Source organism: Mesoplodon bidens (genome assembly GCF_964165515.1).
Source record: "Mesoplodon bidens genome assembly, chromosome: 5".
NCBI classification, from domain to species: Eukaryota; Metazoa; Chordata; class Mammalia; order Artiodactyla; family Ziphiidae; genus Mesoplodon; species Mesoplodon bidens.
This window is the reverse complement of record NC_138161.1, coordinates 107,200,182-107,217,006: the sequence shown is the minus strand read 5'-3', so window position 1 is coordinate 107,217,006 and position 16,825 is coordinate 107,200,182. Positions and strand designations below refer to the sequence as shown.

The window sequence follows — 16,825 nt, the reverse complement described above, 5'->3', positions numbered from 1 at the left end:
GGCTGAGATGTTTAAGTTTTTAATTTTCTTTTTATCTTAAAAAGCAACTTTTTCCTAGAGATAATGTTCCTAGATATAATGTGTATTTTCATGATCCTTATAAATAGTAACATTTATTGAATATAAGATATGTACATAGAACTGGGGTAGACATTGCAGAGACTTACCCTCAAGAGTCCTTAAGGATGGCGACAGATGTGTAAACAAATAATTATAATACCATGTTCCGAATACCATAACAGAAATATGCCCATGAAATAAATAATTATGAAAAAAGAAACAACTGTCTCTGAAGGATCTGGATAAGATTTATGGTTCAGTTAAATAAGGAAGATAGGCTTTCCAAAAGAATAATAAATCCAGTCTAGTTAAGATCAAGGGGGAAACTTAGAACATAGCAAAAAGCTCTATGAAGCTGCTTATGGTGAATGGAATGAGTGACAGGTGATAAACTGGAAGTGTGGTTTATAGCTAGGTGCTAAAGGGCATTGAGGGTCGGAGTAAAGGCTTTGGATCTATCTTGTAGACAATGAGTATTCACTAGAGGTATCAAGCAGGGAACTGTTAGCAGGGAAGTGGCATGAGTAGATGCAAGGGACTTGGAAGAATGGTGTGGCCCAGTTCCTATGAGTTAGGCCAGTGGCTTTGAGGATGGAGAGGAAGACTGGAGATTCAGGAGGAATTGTCACTGCGTAACAAAGGACTAGAGCCAGTGTGCTATGTGGAAGATAAATAATAGATAAGGGTAAGTCATTTGTCATTTTGCAAGATTTTAGAAGGCAGATGCAGACCCTCCCAAAGAGAACAGCGTTTAGCTTTTACCGCTAAAAACTCTCATTCCAAATTGTTTACTGATTTTGTTTTTAATGGACTTGCTAAATCTCCCAGAGCATACCATCTAAAAGCCATTATCACCTTATGGTTTCTATAAAACTTTCACACAGGTTTCTTATTTTTGTCCCTGCCTAGCTTTAGTAGTTTTCTCACTTTCCTCAGATAAGAAAAGCTTTATAGTTGCTTTTTTTTACCCCTGTTTTAGCTAAATGACTGAATGTTCTTAGCATTTGTCCTGGGAAATCTTTATTTAGAAAGACGTTATGTACAACTTTGGATTTCATTACTCTTTTTCATAAGAATCATCATCGAACTTGATATTTTCCAATGGTTACATTTATTTACAATATATAAGTACCTAACCTGTTTGTACCTTATGTGTTAACTCTGCTTTCATCAGCAATTTCTGTCAGTTAGGATTAAGGTTGGCTCAGCGTTGCACAGACTAAAATAACATGGACTTATTTTTCTCACATGACAGCCAGACCTATGTAATTGGAAGCTAGACTGGTGCCGTTGCTCCACAAGGTCCTCAGGGAAGACCCCACTCTTTCCAGCTCACCTGCCATCACTCACTCACGGGGAAGCCCTTGTTTTCTTGCCCTGAGATCATCCAGCCACCTCAACTCATCCCCCTCCAAACAGCAGTAAGGCAAAGGGTAGGGAAGAGGGCAAAGGCCAGTTGTCTTTAAGGAAAGGGTCTTCAAGAGTACAGAGACCTTTCTGCCTACATTTCATTGGCCAGTACTGAGTCCATAGCCACAGTTAGCTGCAGGATATGCACAGAGATGTAGCTAAATTGTCTGTTACTTTTTGAGAGGGTGAGAATGACTATTAGGGGAAATTAAACTTAAAAGGGAAGGAGGAGGAAATAGGATATTTGGGGGCAGATAACCATATTAGCGAGCCAGAAAACCTTTGGTCAGTTGCACTTCCACCTGGGTTACCTCTCTGAATCTGTTTACCCTTCTAAAAATTAGGATAATCATTCTGTCCTAAATTCTTCATAGTGTTTGTGGTTGAGGGTCAAATACAATGATGAATTTATCAACACTGAAAATTGTGTTGCACAAAGGTAAAGTCTTATTTTAAAAGTATTAAGCAATCTTCTGAATCAATAGATATTAGTCAGGTGGTATGTCGGTTTACATCAGACCCTTTGGTAACCTTATTTGACAAGCAGAAGAATCATATATTAATGACAAATAACTCATATAGAGAGAACACATCTCTGTTTATGAAACACTTTCAAGAACACGATAGGTCTTCCCTGGTGGCACGGTGGTTGGGAGTCTGCCTGCCAATGTAGGGGACATGGGTTTGAGCCCTGGTCTTGGAAGATCCCACATGCCGCGGAGCGGCTGGGCTCGTGAGCCACAATTACTGAGCCTGCGCGTCTGGAGCCTGTGCTCAGCAACAAGAGAGGCCGCGATAGTGAGAGGCCTGCGCACCTCGATGAAGAGTGGCCCCCGCTTGCCACAACTAGAGAAAGCCCTCGCACAGAAACGAAGACCCAACACAGCCATAAATAAAAATAAATAAAACAAAACTGTCAACAAGTAAAAATAAATAAACACTATAAAAAAAAGAACATGATAATGCATTTGATTCTTCTGTCAACTCTGTGCAGTAAGGATTATTATGCCCATTTTACAGACAGGAAAACTAAAACAGAGGTTAAATGAGTTGCTCAAATGCATGTAGCTTCTGAGTGGTGAGTTTAGAAACTACTTTGTCTACAAATCTCTCCCACTTTTTTGTAATCTGTGTTGCTGCTTTAATCTTTACATATGCCACACTTCTTGTTGCCCATTTGGTAAAGTCTAGATCTCTAAGACTAGAGTGACAAACTCTCAGTTATTTATCCCTACTTTGTCTACATGGTGTTCTTTCCCATTCCTCCCCAACATGAATCAAATCCTTCAATCTGCCAGTCCCTTCCTATACACATACACTACCCTGAAGAACCACTTACTTCCTGCCCTACTATAATGTTTATGATCTTCGCCTACTCAACTTCTGTCCCTTCTTTAAGTGTCAACTTGGGTCTCATCTTCTGTGTGAGATATTTCTTGAACACTTCAGAACACAGATCTTCCATTTCCCTGAACTTCTGTAACATAGAGACTATATATAGAATGCATATATTACATTTAATTATAGATATACATTATACACTGTATCAGTTTATTCCATATGTCTTAGCTCTCCCTGACAGTGGTAAGAATATTGGAGGAACAAAAACTAGTACAGATTCAACTTAAGGCAGCTATTAATTCTTAAGTGTCTGCTAAGATCTAGTCTCAACTTTCATGACAGATGAAGGAAAAGGTTCAAAGAGGCAAAGAGACGGATCTGATGTCAAATATCTAGGAACTGAATCCTGCTATACTAAATTTGTGGTCTTAGGCTTGATCCTTTACAACTACCAATTGAACATGTGACTAAAAGCCAAATACTGTGTGGGTGTGTTTAGCTTACTATCCCACGTTGAGAGAAGCCCAGAAAAATAGCATTCTTGTTTAATGGTAATTCCTGGGTTAATTTATATATATATGTATGTATGTGTATATATATATATATATATATATATATATATATATATATATCTTATATTCAAAACTAGGAAGATGACCAGAACGATGGGAATTTTATCAGTAGAAAAGATAGATAAGAACTTCTAACTAAGTCAGGATGTTAAAGTGAACTGCAAGGCTATTCTCATGCACGCAGTCATAAATATTTAGTTCATATTCACGTTGCCATCTATACAGCCTAGTTATATGGTTGCTTTCCTCCTTTATGTAATATAAATTCTTTCAGGATGGGGACAATGTTTTATGCTTATGCTCATTTTGTAATATTAATGTTAACTAAAATAGTGCTATATAGGAATATATAATTCATAGAAATACATCTTTGACAGAAAAATGGATTATCTTCTTTCTGGTTTTTGAGTACATTCTCCAAGTAGACAAGTAGACTGTTGAATATTTTCAGTGATGGCCAACCCAAATATTTAAAGACTACAAGAATGTTTTCATTTTATCTTAAGATACTGAATTAAATTTATGAAGTTGATTTTTAATGGTTTGTGCATAATTATGCATATATATGTATATATATATATATATATTTCCCAAGATATAAACTCTGTCTGTTAGAGCTTAAGCTATCTAGCAACCATTGATATCTCTATTTATCTATCTATATTTACATGTAAAAATTGAAATATGAAGAGAAATGTTCTCCTGCCACTAACATAGTGAAGGATGAGCCAGTGTTTTTGTGTTCATCTTGTGTGCTTAACACAGTGTTCAGGACCACAAGGAAAAGAAGCTCTGGCATATGTTATGAAGATCATATTTTATTATTACTTATGATTCCAAATATGTTTTCTTCTGTTGAGAATTTTTTGGTTCAAATTATTTGTTTGTTAGAAAAAATCATCTTATACTGTTTGAATATATGTTCATTTCACAGAGCAGAGATCCTGGACTCTCAGATCCATGTGGGGCCCGTGGAGTCCTTCTAATCTAATCCCTTTATTGCAGATGAGTTTATGTGATTTACGTGAAGTCACATAGTAATTAGTCATGGTGCAGAGACAAGAAGCCAGTTCTCCTCATTCTTAGAACTCCTCTCTCTCCTAATTTCAATTCATAGGTTTTAATCTTCAAGAAGAGTCATTTTAAGAAGCAAGATGATTTATTCAAAAGTTCACTGATCCTTTCCTCTCTCTTCCTTTTTTCCCCTCTAGCCCTCTTCAATCTAATCCCTGTGGGCCTGCGTGTGGTGGCCATCCAAGGGGTGAAGGCCAGCCTCTATGTGGCCATGAATGGTGAAGGCTATCTCTACAGCTCAGTAAGTACCTTGTGTGTGCGTGTGTGTATGTGTGTGTGTGTGCACGCACATAAACTGGCATGGAGAGTAATGAAGTAACCGTTATTTTAGGAAAGAAAATTACAAGTTGAAGTCAATGTATATTTTCTGACCCAGTATATCAGGATTGTTATGAAGATTTTGTAATTTACAATGTTAAAGATCACGCTCTGTTGAGAAGGAGCTAGCAACTCTCCATGTGATACAAATTCTCTTTTTCTGTCTTTCACTGCTAGAGGATAATCTTTTGAATTTTACCTTTCTGTTTAATTCAAGAGGTAAAACATTTTTTTCCTCTCTACTGTTACTTCTCCTTGAAGCACAGAGAGGATGGTTTAGGAAGCTAAATTCTTGAATTTGTCTGGGAGTCTTCTCTGGCTTGTTGTGGAGAAAAAAAAAAACTCAGAATAGACTGTATTTTTGTTTGTATTTAATAGAACTGTGTAGTACCTAATTTGTCAGATTCCTGGGATAACTGGTCACTTTAAAGACATGTGAATTGATGGAATGAGCTTTGGATTAGGGGCTGGGATATTTGAGTTTTATTTGCATTTCAACTACAATATTCCTTTGGGAAAGTGGCCTCCTCTCTTTGACTTAATTTCCAAACTTTTAAAATGAGGGTGTTGGACCCCATGTTGTCTAACATCTCTTTTGAATCTAAAAGTAACAAAATTAGGTGGCATCAGTGGCTACATTATGAGCCCTGACATATTTTAAAGTAGTTAATGGTCCCACTCTCAAGATAATTTATGCATTGAGAGAATGCAGCTGCACTGAATCTTCTGTATGTATATAATTCCTGCTCTATCCTAAGGGAATTGCCTATTTGTAGTTCATGAAGAAATAGTCTTGAAAATCATGGTTACAGATTTCCACCCTTTCTTTCTATGATCTCACTAAATAAGACAAGGTTATTCAGGACGTTCACTTATGCCCACTAGATTCTCAATTAATTATTGAATAGCTTTTAAAAACTTTTTCCACAATCAATTAAATGAATCTCTGGTACCCTATGCTTGCTTACTAGTAGCACAGCTGTATTCGTATTAGAATTCTTAAAATTGCCATTTTACTCTTGAACATATTCACATCTGTATATGCATTTATATATCAGATGTGTACATATACATTTTTTCAATGGTCTCCTCAAAATAATACTTAAAGATAGATACATTTTTGGTCAAAACAATGGGCTTTCATTTTTAATGAGTCATAATTCTAACATTTCTTAATGTCCACTTATTGTGAATCTATATTTTAAATGTGAGAATTAAAATAGGAAAATGACAGTTAACAGATGTTGTTTTGAATAATTCCTGTTGGTTAACCTTTTCTTAAAAAGTTTTGAATGCAATACAAACTAAAATATTTAGGTGATCTTAGGATAGTATTGATTTAAGAATTTAATCAGTCATCAAGTAAACAGCTAAAGGTAGACTATATTTATATTTAGAAGGTTGTTATTCATTTTTATATTCATTTAATAGGTCATAATTCTGGTCTTAATTCTACAAAAACAGTAGAGTTCAGATTTCTGAACCAGAGTTCATTTCCAAAGGTCTGGGAAGAAGAAAAACACAGATTATCTGACAACAGTATTGTAGCAGGTGGCAGCTGTGTAGGAACCCGTGTGTGTTTTTTGTGTGTGTGATTTTTGGGTGCGTGTGTGTTAAGGGTGTGCAGGCAGGGAGGGTTCCCCGTTGTTGAGTGCAATCCCAAAGTTCCTGGGAGAGAAGCCTGGGTATTCAGCATGATATAACTGAACTTCATATGTGGCAGCATTTTTAGAGATACATTTTTTCTTTTTTTCTTGCTCAGAACTAGGCTTAAGATACAGGGAGCCCATAGGAGAGGTTTTAAGAAATTCTTGACTAGAGAATTTTACAGTAGGTACTTTTTTGTGAAGGATCTAACACCTTAGTAAAACCTGTTGAGTTACCTGTTTTCAGCTTTCCTCTTCACTTAAATCAAATTTGCCTCATACCAAGAATTGCAACTCTTTTCCCTGTATGGTACTGTGAGGCTACTGGAACAATTCTTCTTAATTATAAGCTTGGCCTCACTGACATTGAGCATCAGGCTCCCTACTTTCAAAATTGCTCTCTCTCTGGATAGGACTAACAGTATGAAATTCTGGTTTTTAATTTTAAGCAGGGACATAAGCCTGAAAATTTTGTTATAGGGCTAAAGGGGGCCAATATTGGGAGAGACAGACCTCAAAGAGAATTGGGTATCAAGGCTTCATCACACTGGTTTTGCTGCTTGTCTGTGTGGCATGTCTCAGCAAGAGAGTACCATTGTGGCCAGGAACCTTGTGGGGAGTTAAAAACAGGCTGTTACAGGCTTTCGGGATGTGCTTTTGGTATATGTTAAGGCTTGAAGTTATTTGAAAAGAAGTTTCCTACTTGATGTTAAACAGTGTAGCTGAGCACACCAATAAGGCCCATACCTGGAATTATGGTGGGGACAGGGAGACTGGTGGTGTGTGTCTGAAGGCAAACCCTAGAGGTCCTAAAGAAGCTAACATAGAATCCAAGAGAAATTCTCAAATGGTATCATTTATCTAGTGGCATTCACCTTGTCTGTATTCACATTTAAGCTAGGAATTAATTCCCCAGTTACTTTTGATTCCCCCTCACCCCATCCCCTTTACCAGGAGACAAAAGAGAGAGTAGTAAAGACCAAGTGACTGTTAGGTAGCATAGAGCTAAAGTTTCTGGATCCATTCTGAAAATATTTTAATAGGTGAGTTTAATCCATAAGCATTTAATGAGATTGTTGATGCATCTAGATTTGTTTTTACCCTTATAGTTTGCTTTTTATTTTGCTTCTATTTTCTTCTTCTTTATTTTCTCACATTACTGAAACATTTTCCTATTTTATCTTTATTCTTCTGATAGTTCATAAATGTAGGTTATAATTCTAGTCTTTTAATGATTTAGACTTTTTTAACAGACATACATATGTATATAATTTGCTAAATAATAAAATATATTATTTATTTCTGTCCTTCGTCCAGACAGCTGATAGGCCTTAGTATGTTTTCTTGCTTAGTAAACATCACCACCCTTCTCACCAATTGGATTATTTACACTTTAAAGTTAATATGCACAATTAGTTATTATTCTATACTAAAAGTTACATTTATCAATCTTTAAAATAATTTCTGTGCACACAGGTTTTGTTTTTGTATTTATCAAATTCGGTGCCTCTGAGTTTACTTTTCTTCTAAACAAAATCTTCCAGTTTTCTGTGTGTGCGTCTGTAGATGGTGAATTCCCTTCGTTCTGGTATCCGTGAAAATGCCTTCCTTTCACTTTCACTCTTGAATTACAGTTCGGATAGTTATACAGTTCTTAGTAGACCTATATTTCCCCCAGCACTTTGAAAATTATATTCTATTGGCTTCTGGAATGTACTGTTGACTGTGAGAAGTTTGCTGTCAGTTTAATATTCTCTCCTTTGTAGGTTATCTATATGGAAAATTTAAAGGAATTTTTCTCTTATACTTTATGTTCTGCAAATTCACTATAATGTCTAGTTGTAAATCTAATTAAGTTATCTTGTTAGAAATTCAGAATGCACTTTCAGTCCAAAGAATTAGACTTCTCTAATTCTGGAAAGGTTTAACTCTTCCCATTTACATTTTATTTCTCTGTTATACTTGCCAGTCTCTTGCCAGTCTCTCTTTAAATCACTTTCACTAGAAACTTGCAAATTTATCTGCTCTAGAAATGATGCCATCTGTTTTGTGATTTCAGTCACTATGTTTTAAATTTTTGGATGTTTAATGGTTTCCATTCCATATCTACCTGATCTTGATTGATTTCTTCCTGTTTTTACTATCTGGCTCTTTTTACAGAAAGTTATTAACTTGTTTACCTCTCTGAGCTTTCTTATAATACTGGTTATACTTTTCCATAAAGTTAGTTTCTTTTGTAATGAATTCATGTTTCAATCGTTGATTTTGTTGGCTGTCATTTTTAGAATTAGACTGAGATTATATTAGAATTTAGAATTTGTTCTACATGTGTTTGGAATTTTGATTACAGAATTTTGATCTTCTGTAGACCCATTTCTCTCTTTCTTTCTTCATGATCTTCTTCTTTTGAAGTCTGCCCTCAATTTCTAGCAAATTTTTGGTTGCTGCTATCCAACCTCCAGTGGTCCTAATTTACAATAAGATTTTAAGAGTCATTTCAAGGCTGCATCCTAGGGTAACATTGAGGTTAGGAAGGGGGGCCTGGGCAATAGTATGGCTTGGTCTTGTTTCTCTCATTGTGAGTCTATGTCTATCATTGCATCTTGCTTAAAATACTAGCGGCATTTAAAAAAATACAGTTGATATACAGTATTATATTAGTTTCATGCAATCTACATAGTGATTTGAAATTCACATACATTAGGAATAATCACCGTGGTAAGTCTAGTAGCAATTTGTCTCCATACAGTTATTACAATATTATTGATCATAGTCCTTATGCTACATGTTACATCTCTGTGTCTTATTATTTTATGATTAAAAGTTTGTACCTCTTAATCCCCTTCACCTACTTTGCCCAACCCTACACCCCCCCCTCCCATCTGGCAACCACCAGTTTGTTCTCTGTATCTATGAATCGGTTTTCATTTTGTTTTGGTTGTTTTGTTTTTTATATTCCACAAATAAGTGAGATCATATATTGTGTTGGCCCAAAAGTTCATTCGGTTTTTCCATAACATCTTATAGAAAAACCCAGATGAACCTTTTGGTCAACCCAATAGTATTTGTCTTTCTCTGTCTGACTTATTTCACTTAGTGTAATGCTGTCTAGACCCAACTATGTTGTTGGAAATTGAAAGATTTCTTTTTCTTTTAAATGTTCCATTGTATATATATACCACATATTTTTATACATTCATCTGTTGATGGACACTTAGGTTGTTTCCATATCTTGGCTATTATAAATAATGCTTCAGTGAACATTGGAGTGCATATATCTTTTTGAATCAGTGTTTTTGTTTCCTTTGGGTAAATACCAAGAAGTGAAATTGCTGGATCACATGTTCTATTTTTCATTTTTTAAGGAACCTCCATACTGTTTTTTTATAGTGGCTGTACCAATTTACAGTCCCACCAGCAGTTCATGAGTGTTCCCTTTTCACCACATCCTCATCATTTGTTATTTGTTGACTTTTTGATGATAGCTATTCTGATAGGTGAGAGGTTGATTTGATCTCATTGTGGTGTTGATTTGCATTTCTCTGATGATTAGTGATGATGAGCAAGTAGCAGCATTTTTTATTTCAGCCTTTTAAGAGTTGGAGCAGGAAAATTATACCAGTCCCTCGTGTGAGCAGGTAGCCTGGCTCTGGTCCTTTATTTTACACAGAGGGCTTTTATTCCCATTGACCTGACCAGAGTGGAACTTGGGGTCACACCACCCCCTTCAAGACATGAAGCCCAGTAGGCCTGCAGCTGCCACTTGCTCAGTGCTTTGTATTTCCATTCTATAGGGATGATTAGCTTGCTTTGATCCTGGTTATGTCATTTACAACTTACATTGCCAAATTCAATTTCATGAAACTTTTCTTATTTTCTTCTAGGGCTTTTATGTTTTTAGGTCTTACATTTCAGGTTTTAATCCCTTTTGAATTAAATTTTGTGTATGATATAAGCAAATACCAGTATAGATGAGGTAGGTCAAGAAAAGGAAATTCTAGTTCAATCTTCATTTAAAAAAAAGTTTTTTTGATTGATGTATTGTTGACTTACAATGTTGTATTAGCTTCAGGTGTACAGCAAAGTGATTCAGTTATATATAAATATATATATATATATATGTATATATATTCTTTTCAGATTCTTATAGGCTATTATAAGATATTGAATATAGTTCCCTGTGCTATACAGTAGGTCCTGTTGTTTATCTATTTCAATGTTCACTTGTAAAATCAACATTTCTTATCCTATTTGCTGCTGCAGTTAAGGATGTGTCACTGCATACTGTTACAACATAATATCAAAAACATAATTCTATGACATGCCTTTAGAATTCCATGCCTAAATCTGATGCTTCAGTGAGAGCAGACAATGTCGAGATTGCAATAATATACTAACTTTATATTGAAAAACTGAGTCAAGAGTTATTGAGAAACATAGGAAGGGTCTCTGAGGAAGAAGAAAAGAGAAGGCCAATATTGAAAGTTATTGGAAGAAGACTGCTTTATACCCACAAAATGACGCTAGGATAAGATATTTTTTATTTTCTCCTCTAATTTCTTTTCTTCCCCACTATCATAGATGTCCAAAATTTCTCATCACTGAGAATGAAATACAAATTTTCTCATTTTCTGCAGCCAAAAATAACTTCCACATTTTGAACTTTGTTAGTACATTTAGCTGTATATTTCCTTTCTTTCTTTTGTTGGAATTATTTGTTTTCATGCCCTATGTATATAATTAGATGCAAGTTCCTTAAAGTTAGTAATCATATCTAATATAGATTAATATATACCATAACACTGAAAACTACAATTCCTATGTAAAGATATCTGTTAAAATTTTGTTGATCAGTTGATGGATGCATTTCATGCAGTTTAATTTTGACAATAATTCATTGGCCATCTGGTCTTAATGGTTGTTGTAATAATTTTCCTGATTGTAACTTTATACACTTTCCAATTCTGTTAACTGGCTCAACTTTGAATAGGCTATGACTATTCTATGGAAACATGGAAAATTTGCTAAAGGAATCTTATTGTGCATATTTCTCTGTGTTGAAACTAATGTTGTATTGTAATTTTAAGAGCTGATGTTGTCGTGTTTTCCTTTCTGTACTAAATATTGCTTATAAAAGAAAAAAAGCAAAAACTGGCAAGGATATCTTCTTGGGAATCCACTTGGTCATTACAATTCATCTCTCACTGGAAGGGTTCTGTTCCATAATGAAAAGAAATGACAATTTTTTAAAACACACATATCTAGAATAGAGGTACAAAAGAGTTACCCACTCTGGAATTTGAGTTTCTCCATCAACTGACTTCCTCATGGAGTATTCCAAAATTTGAGGCATATGCAGAAATATTTCTTGGATAATGGTATCTCTGAAAAGTCTCTAATATTGAAGGAGAGCAAGAGGGAGGAAGGGAGGGAGGGAGGGAGGAAGAAAGAAAGAGAGAAACACCTTAGACATTAATGCCAGATGAATCACAGAGTTTTTGGTGTTACTGGTGCCTGAATAGAGGGAAGTCAAAAGCCAAATTAGAGGCTTGTTCAGCAATTAGATTGCTAAATATTCAGTTAGGGTCATTTGCATAATTTTTCCTCCCATATAATTGTGGTTTTCTTGAATTTTATAACATTTCTTTTTCATCTTAGGTTGATTTTTGGCTATAGCACCTAGAAAATAATTGCTTATTTTGCCTACTTTTTTTTTGCCCTCATATATATATATATTTATTAACTGAACTGTGTTGTTTTTAATCAACTAGAAAATGTATATGTGGAATCCTATTAGCCCAAGAATCTGGCTCTGTTGCTTGCAAATATGTGACGTGAATTTTTGTTGCTGTTGTTGGAATTAGGTTGCTTTTCTTTAGAAAGAATCAACAGGTCATTAGTTATACATTCAGTAAGGACTAAATGATGGTAAGCATCCATTTTTACATTATGATGTTTTCAGTAGTAAGTGGTGTTGGTTTTATCCCACGAAATTATAACTTCTGGGAAATATTAACACTTTAGCTCCTGGGCTAGCCTTAATTTTAAAAATTAACTAATAAGAACATGCTATATAAAAAATAAATAAAATAGAATATTCTGAAAAAAATAGCATATATGTTGCCAGTAGCATTTGTCATTGAAAAGTAAAAATAGGATTAAGCTTCTAAGAGCAGCACTAATGAGGACCTTTGGTTGAATCATTTGAAAATGATACTACATTTTATATTTTTTATTTCTACCTTGCCATGAGACACATTAGGCCAACATGTAGTCATATATCCAAAATTTCTCAATTGTATTTCTTAGGTCATTAGTGAATCAGGCAGTATTAAGTAGTATTTAAGAATGAAAGCTTTAGAATAAAACTGGGTTTGAATCACAGCTCTGTAACTTACTTCCTTGTATCACTGGGGAAATTTGTTAACCTTCTAAGACTCAGTTTCCTTATATATAAATTGGAGATAATTATGAAAATACCAGCTTTATAGGATTATGACAAGAATTAAATGAGACAATGCATGTAAAACCCTAGTACTGTGCCTAGTACATAGTCAATGCTCAATGTCAGCCATATGTAATAGTAGTAGTAGTAATAGTAAAATAGTATAGTAGTAGTATTAGTAATAGTAGTAGATACATTAAATAAGATGCTCAGTGTATCCTAAATCAGTTTCTTACTATCAATTCATGAAGTTCACATAGGGTAATTCTACCCGAATTTTCAGTGGTTATTCCTGGTTTGCCTAATCCACTATCTTTAGCCATCCTGGCCATGGGAGGTTGGTTGCAGAGCATCTCCCATTTAACTAGAGCCAATTAGTTTCAGGCCCAAGACTTGACTTTATCTCTTGAAGGAGAGTTGCCTTTTTTTTTAAAACTTAATTTAGAGCTGAGAGGATCAAGGACTACAGCCATCTTAAAAACACAAGGAGAAATCATATCTTAAGAATGATTCCAACACTCAGAGGACAGAAAGTCTCTAGGTGGAAAGATGGAGAAACCAGTTCTTGTTCACATCCTTTGACGTTGTACATGAAGACATACCTGAAACCAGCCCTACCTCTGAATTTTCAGTCTTAGGAGCCCATAATTACCCTTCTGTATGAACCAGTTTGGGCTGTATTTTTTTTTTTAACCTGCTAAACTGATAAAGATGTGAACCAATTTTCAGAGTGTTAAGACTTTCCAAGAGAGCTAAAGCTCCATTTCTTCCATGTTCTCTATGTCATTTCTGGTGAAGAATTTCCCAGTGGCCTCCTTCTGAAGAGTTATGACTTTACTATTGCTCTCTGGGCCAGCCTGATTCCCAAAAGAGATTATCTGTTCTAATTTGTTCTGCCTTCCCTTGCCTGTTCCCCTCCAAAACCAACATAAGATTTAGTCATTTTCATATGTAAATGTTCCTTGGGTTTGTAACAAACAAATCATTGAAAGATAAGAATCAACTTTTCTTTCCTCTTGCCCCCCAGAATGAGCCAGTTTTTCAACTTTTGGGGATTTCTTCAAAATATCTCTTTATATAACTCCCTTGGAGGGAAATATATTGCATAAAATAAGTGTGTAAGCCATGACTTTCATAGACTTCAGGGAGGGGAAAAGAGAAGAAATTATGAGTGCTAAATGCAGAGGGAAAATCAGAAGGTTTTCAGGTGAGATTTGAATGAAATAGAGATGCGGTGAAACAGAGAAACAGAAGAAATTCATTTTTATGACCAAGTCTGCAGATAAGTTCATGCTTTGAATAGACAGCACTGAGGAAAAGAATATGAAAAAGCAAAACAAAACATTGTGATAGGTGGCCAAATTAGAACAATTGTCAGAGAAGGACAGATTGCAAAGTGCTACATTTTGAGGAGATTTCAAGTGACAGCCTCCTGCATTTATGGTGTACCTAAAGTTTGTTTCTGCACCACAGAATTTTAAAATCTAGTAGTTAAATTGTAGAAATGGTTTAGCTACATAGAAATGTATATGTCAAAAGTGACATATATTTCAGCTATCTCCAAATGGAAGGAAAGATACTTATTTTGAGTCCACTGAAAACATCAGTCTCCCATGGGGTACCTATATGTCATGGTTCATCCAGAAGAGTTCCAGTTTATGCCTGATGTCTTAGTGTAATTATTGACACTACCTGTTTGAACCTCAAAAGTGTCCTGGATTAGGATTTGGGCAATAATTATACAGTCATGTTACACATGATTCTACATATGACTCAGTGGGTGATTTGAGGTGTCAATATTGCACAAAATCTTACTGAATAATTTGAAAATTTCATGTTCTGATTTACTCCCCAAGAACAAATCTTAATGATAAATTTCTTAAGTTCACTTTCCTGTATCACCCAGTGATTGAGTTTGGCTGTGAGTAAAAAAGACACCCATAACAATAATTTAAAGGGATCAAAGGTTTAAGTTTTCTCACATAACCAGAAGTCTGGAGATAGATAGTTACTGGTATTGGTTCATTGACTGGCTAAGCAACCCTTGGCTAAAGGGTCAAGGTTTTTACATTTATTTAAGTGGAAATAACCCAAATGTCCATCAACTAACAAATGGATAAGGTGTGGCACATTTATTCAATATAATATTATTTAGCAATAAAGGAGAGTGCTGAAGCATGCTACAACATGTATGAATCGTGACAACAGTATGTTAAATGAAAGAAACCAGTCACAAAAGACAACATATGGTATAATTCCATTTATATGAAATGTCCAGAATAGACAACTCTATAGAGACAGGAAGTTGATTAATGATTGTGCTGTGATAAATGGGAACAGACTGCTACTAAAGGATGGGAGTTTGTTTTTGGGGGTAATGAAGAAAATACAGTTGATTGTGGTGATGGTTGTACAGCTCTGTCAATATACTAAACACCATTGAATTATACACTTTGAATGGGTAAACTGTATGGTATATGAATTATATCTCAATAGTGCTATTATTAAAAAGTGAATTCTATTTAAAATATCAATATAATCATGATTTAATGGAGATTAAAAAGTAAATAAGATCATTTTCCCCTAATGGATTCCATACACATTAATTGAATTGTATTTTTTGTTTGTTTAAAGTAACACAAAGGTATGAATTTCCTCACAACTGGAGGGGCGTGACAGAACTTTAATACTCTGGTGCAAAAATTGGAAAAAGGAGTGGGAGCAGAGTAGAATTTGTTTTCATTGTGAAGATGTGTCCTACAACTGTAAACACCATTGATTTTGACCACAAAATACTAGCTATGAGAGAAGAGTTTTTATAATAATATTAATATTTGCTGTGACATTTTAATTTACTTACTGAGCTTGGACCTTTAAATTATTACTGTCAGGGCTCTAAAAATTTATACCTATCTGTACCTATCTGTGGTACCTTTGGAAGTATATGTTTAAATCACAGAATATATATATTTTTCTCTCTTTGGCTCAATCTTGAATATTTTTTTACCTTAAAATTGCATCCTGGAATATACAAGCAACTCATGCAACTCAATATCCAAAAAACAAACAACCGAATCCAAAAATGGACAGAAGAACTAAATAGACATTTCTCCAAAGAAGATATACAGATTGCCAACAAATACATGAAAGGATGCTCAACATCACTAATCATTAGAGAAATACAAATTAAAACTACAATGAGGTATCACCTCACACCAGTCAGAATGGCTATCATCAAAAAATCTACAATCACTGTTGGAGAGAGTGCGGAGAAAAGGGAACCCTCTTGTGCTGTTGGTTGGAATGTAAATTGATACAGCCACTATGGAGAACAGTATGGAGGTTCCTTAAAAACTAAAAATAGAACTACCATACGACCCAGCAATCCCACAACTGGGCATATACCCTGAGAAAACCATAATTCAAAAAGAGTCATGTACCACAATGTTCATTGAAGCTCTATATACAATAGTCAGGACATGGAAGCAACCTAAGTGTCCATCAACAGATGAATGGATAAAGAAGATGTGGCACATATATACAATGGAATATTATTCAGTCATAAAAAGAAACAAAATTGAGTTATTTGGAGTGAGGTGGATGGACCTAGAGTCTGTCATACAGAGTGAAATAATTCAGAAAGAGAAAAACAAATACCATATGCTAACACATATATATGGAATCTGAAAAAAAAAAAGGTTCTGAAGAACCTTGGGGCAGGGCAGGAATAAAGACGCAGACGTAGAGAATGGACTTGAGGACACGGGGGGGGGAAGGATAAGCTGGGACAAAGTGAGAGAGTGGCATGGACAATGGACATGTATACACTACCAAATATAAAATAGATAGCTAGTGGGAAGCAGCCACATAGCACAGGGAGATCACCTCGGTGCTTTGTGACCACCTAGAGGGATGGGATAAGGAGGATGGGAGGGTGATGTAAGTGGGAGGAGATATGG

At 35.1% G+C, this 16,825-nt stretch overlaps 1 protein-coding gene across 2 annotated transcripts in view; it reads left to right on the top strand.

The window, feature by feature from the left end:
• FGF12 (fibroblast growth factor 12) overlaps nt 1-16,825 on the top strand; it is a gene marked incomplete at its 5' end in the record, with an annotated part of 580,388 nt that overhangs the window by 400,108 nt on the left and 163,455 nt on the right. For both annotated transcript variants that reach the window (XM_081234407.1, XM_081234406.1), the window contains one exon: nt 4,595-4,698. In XM_081234407.1, coding sequence (XP_081090533.1) covers nt 4,595-4,698 — 104 coding nt within the window. The remainder of the gene's footprint in view (nt 1-4,594; nt 4,699-16,825) is intronic.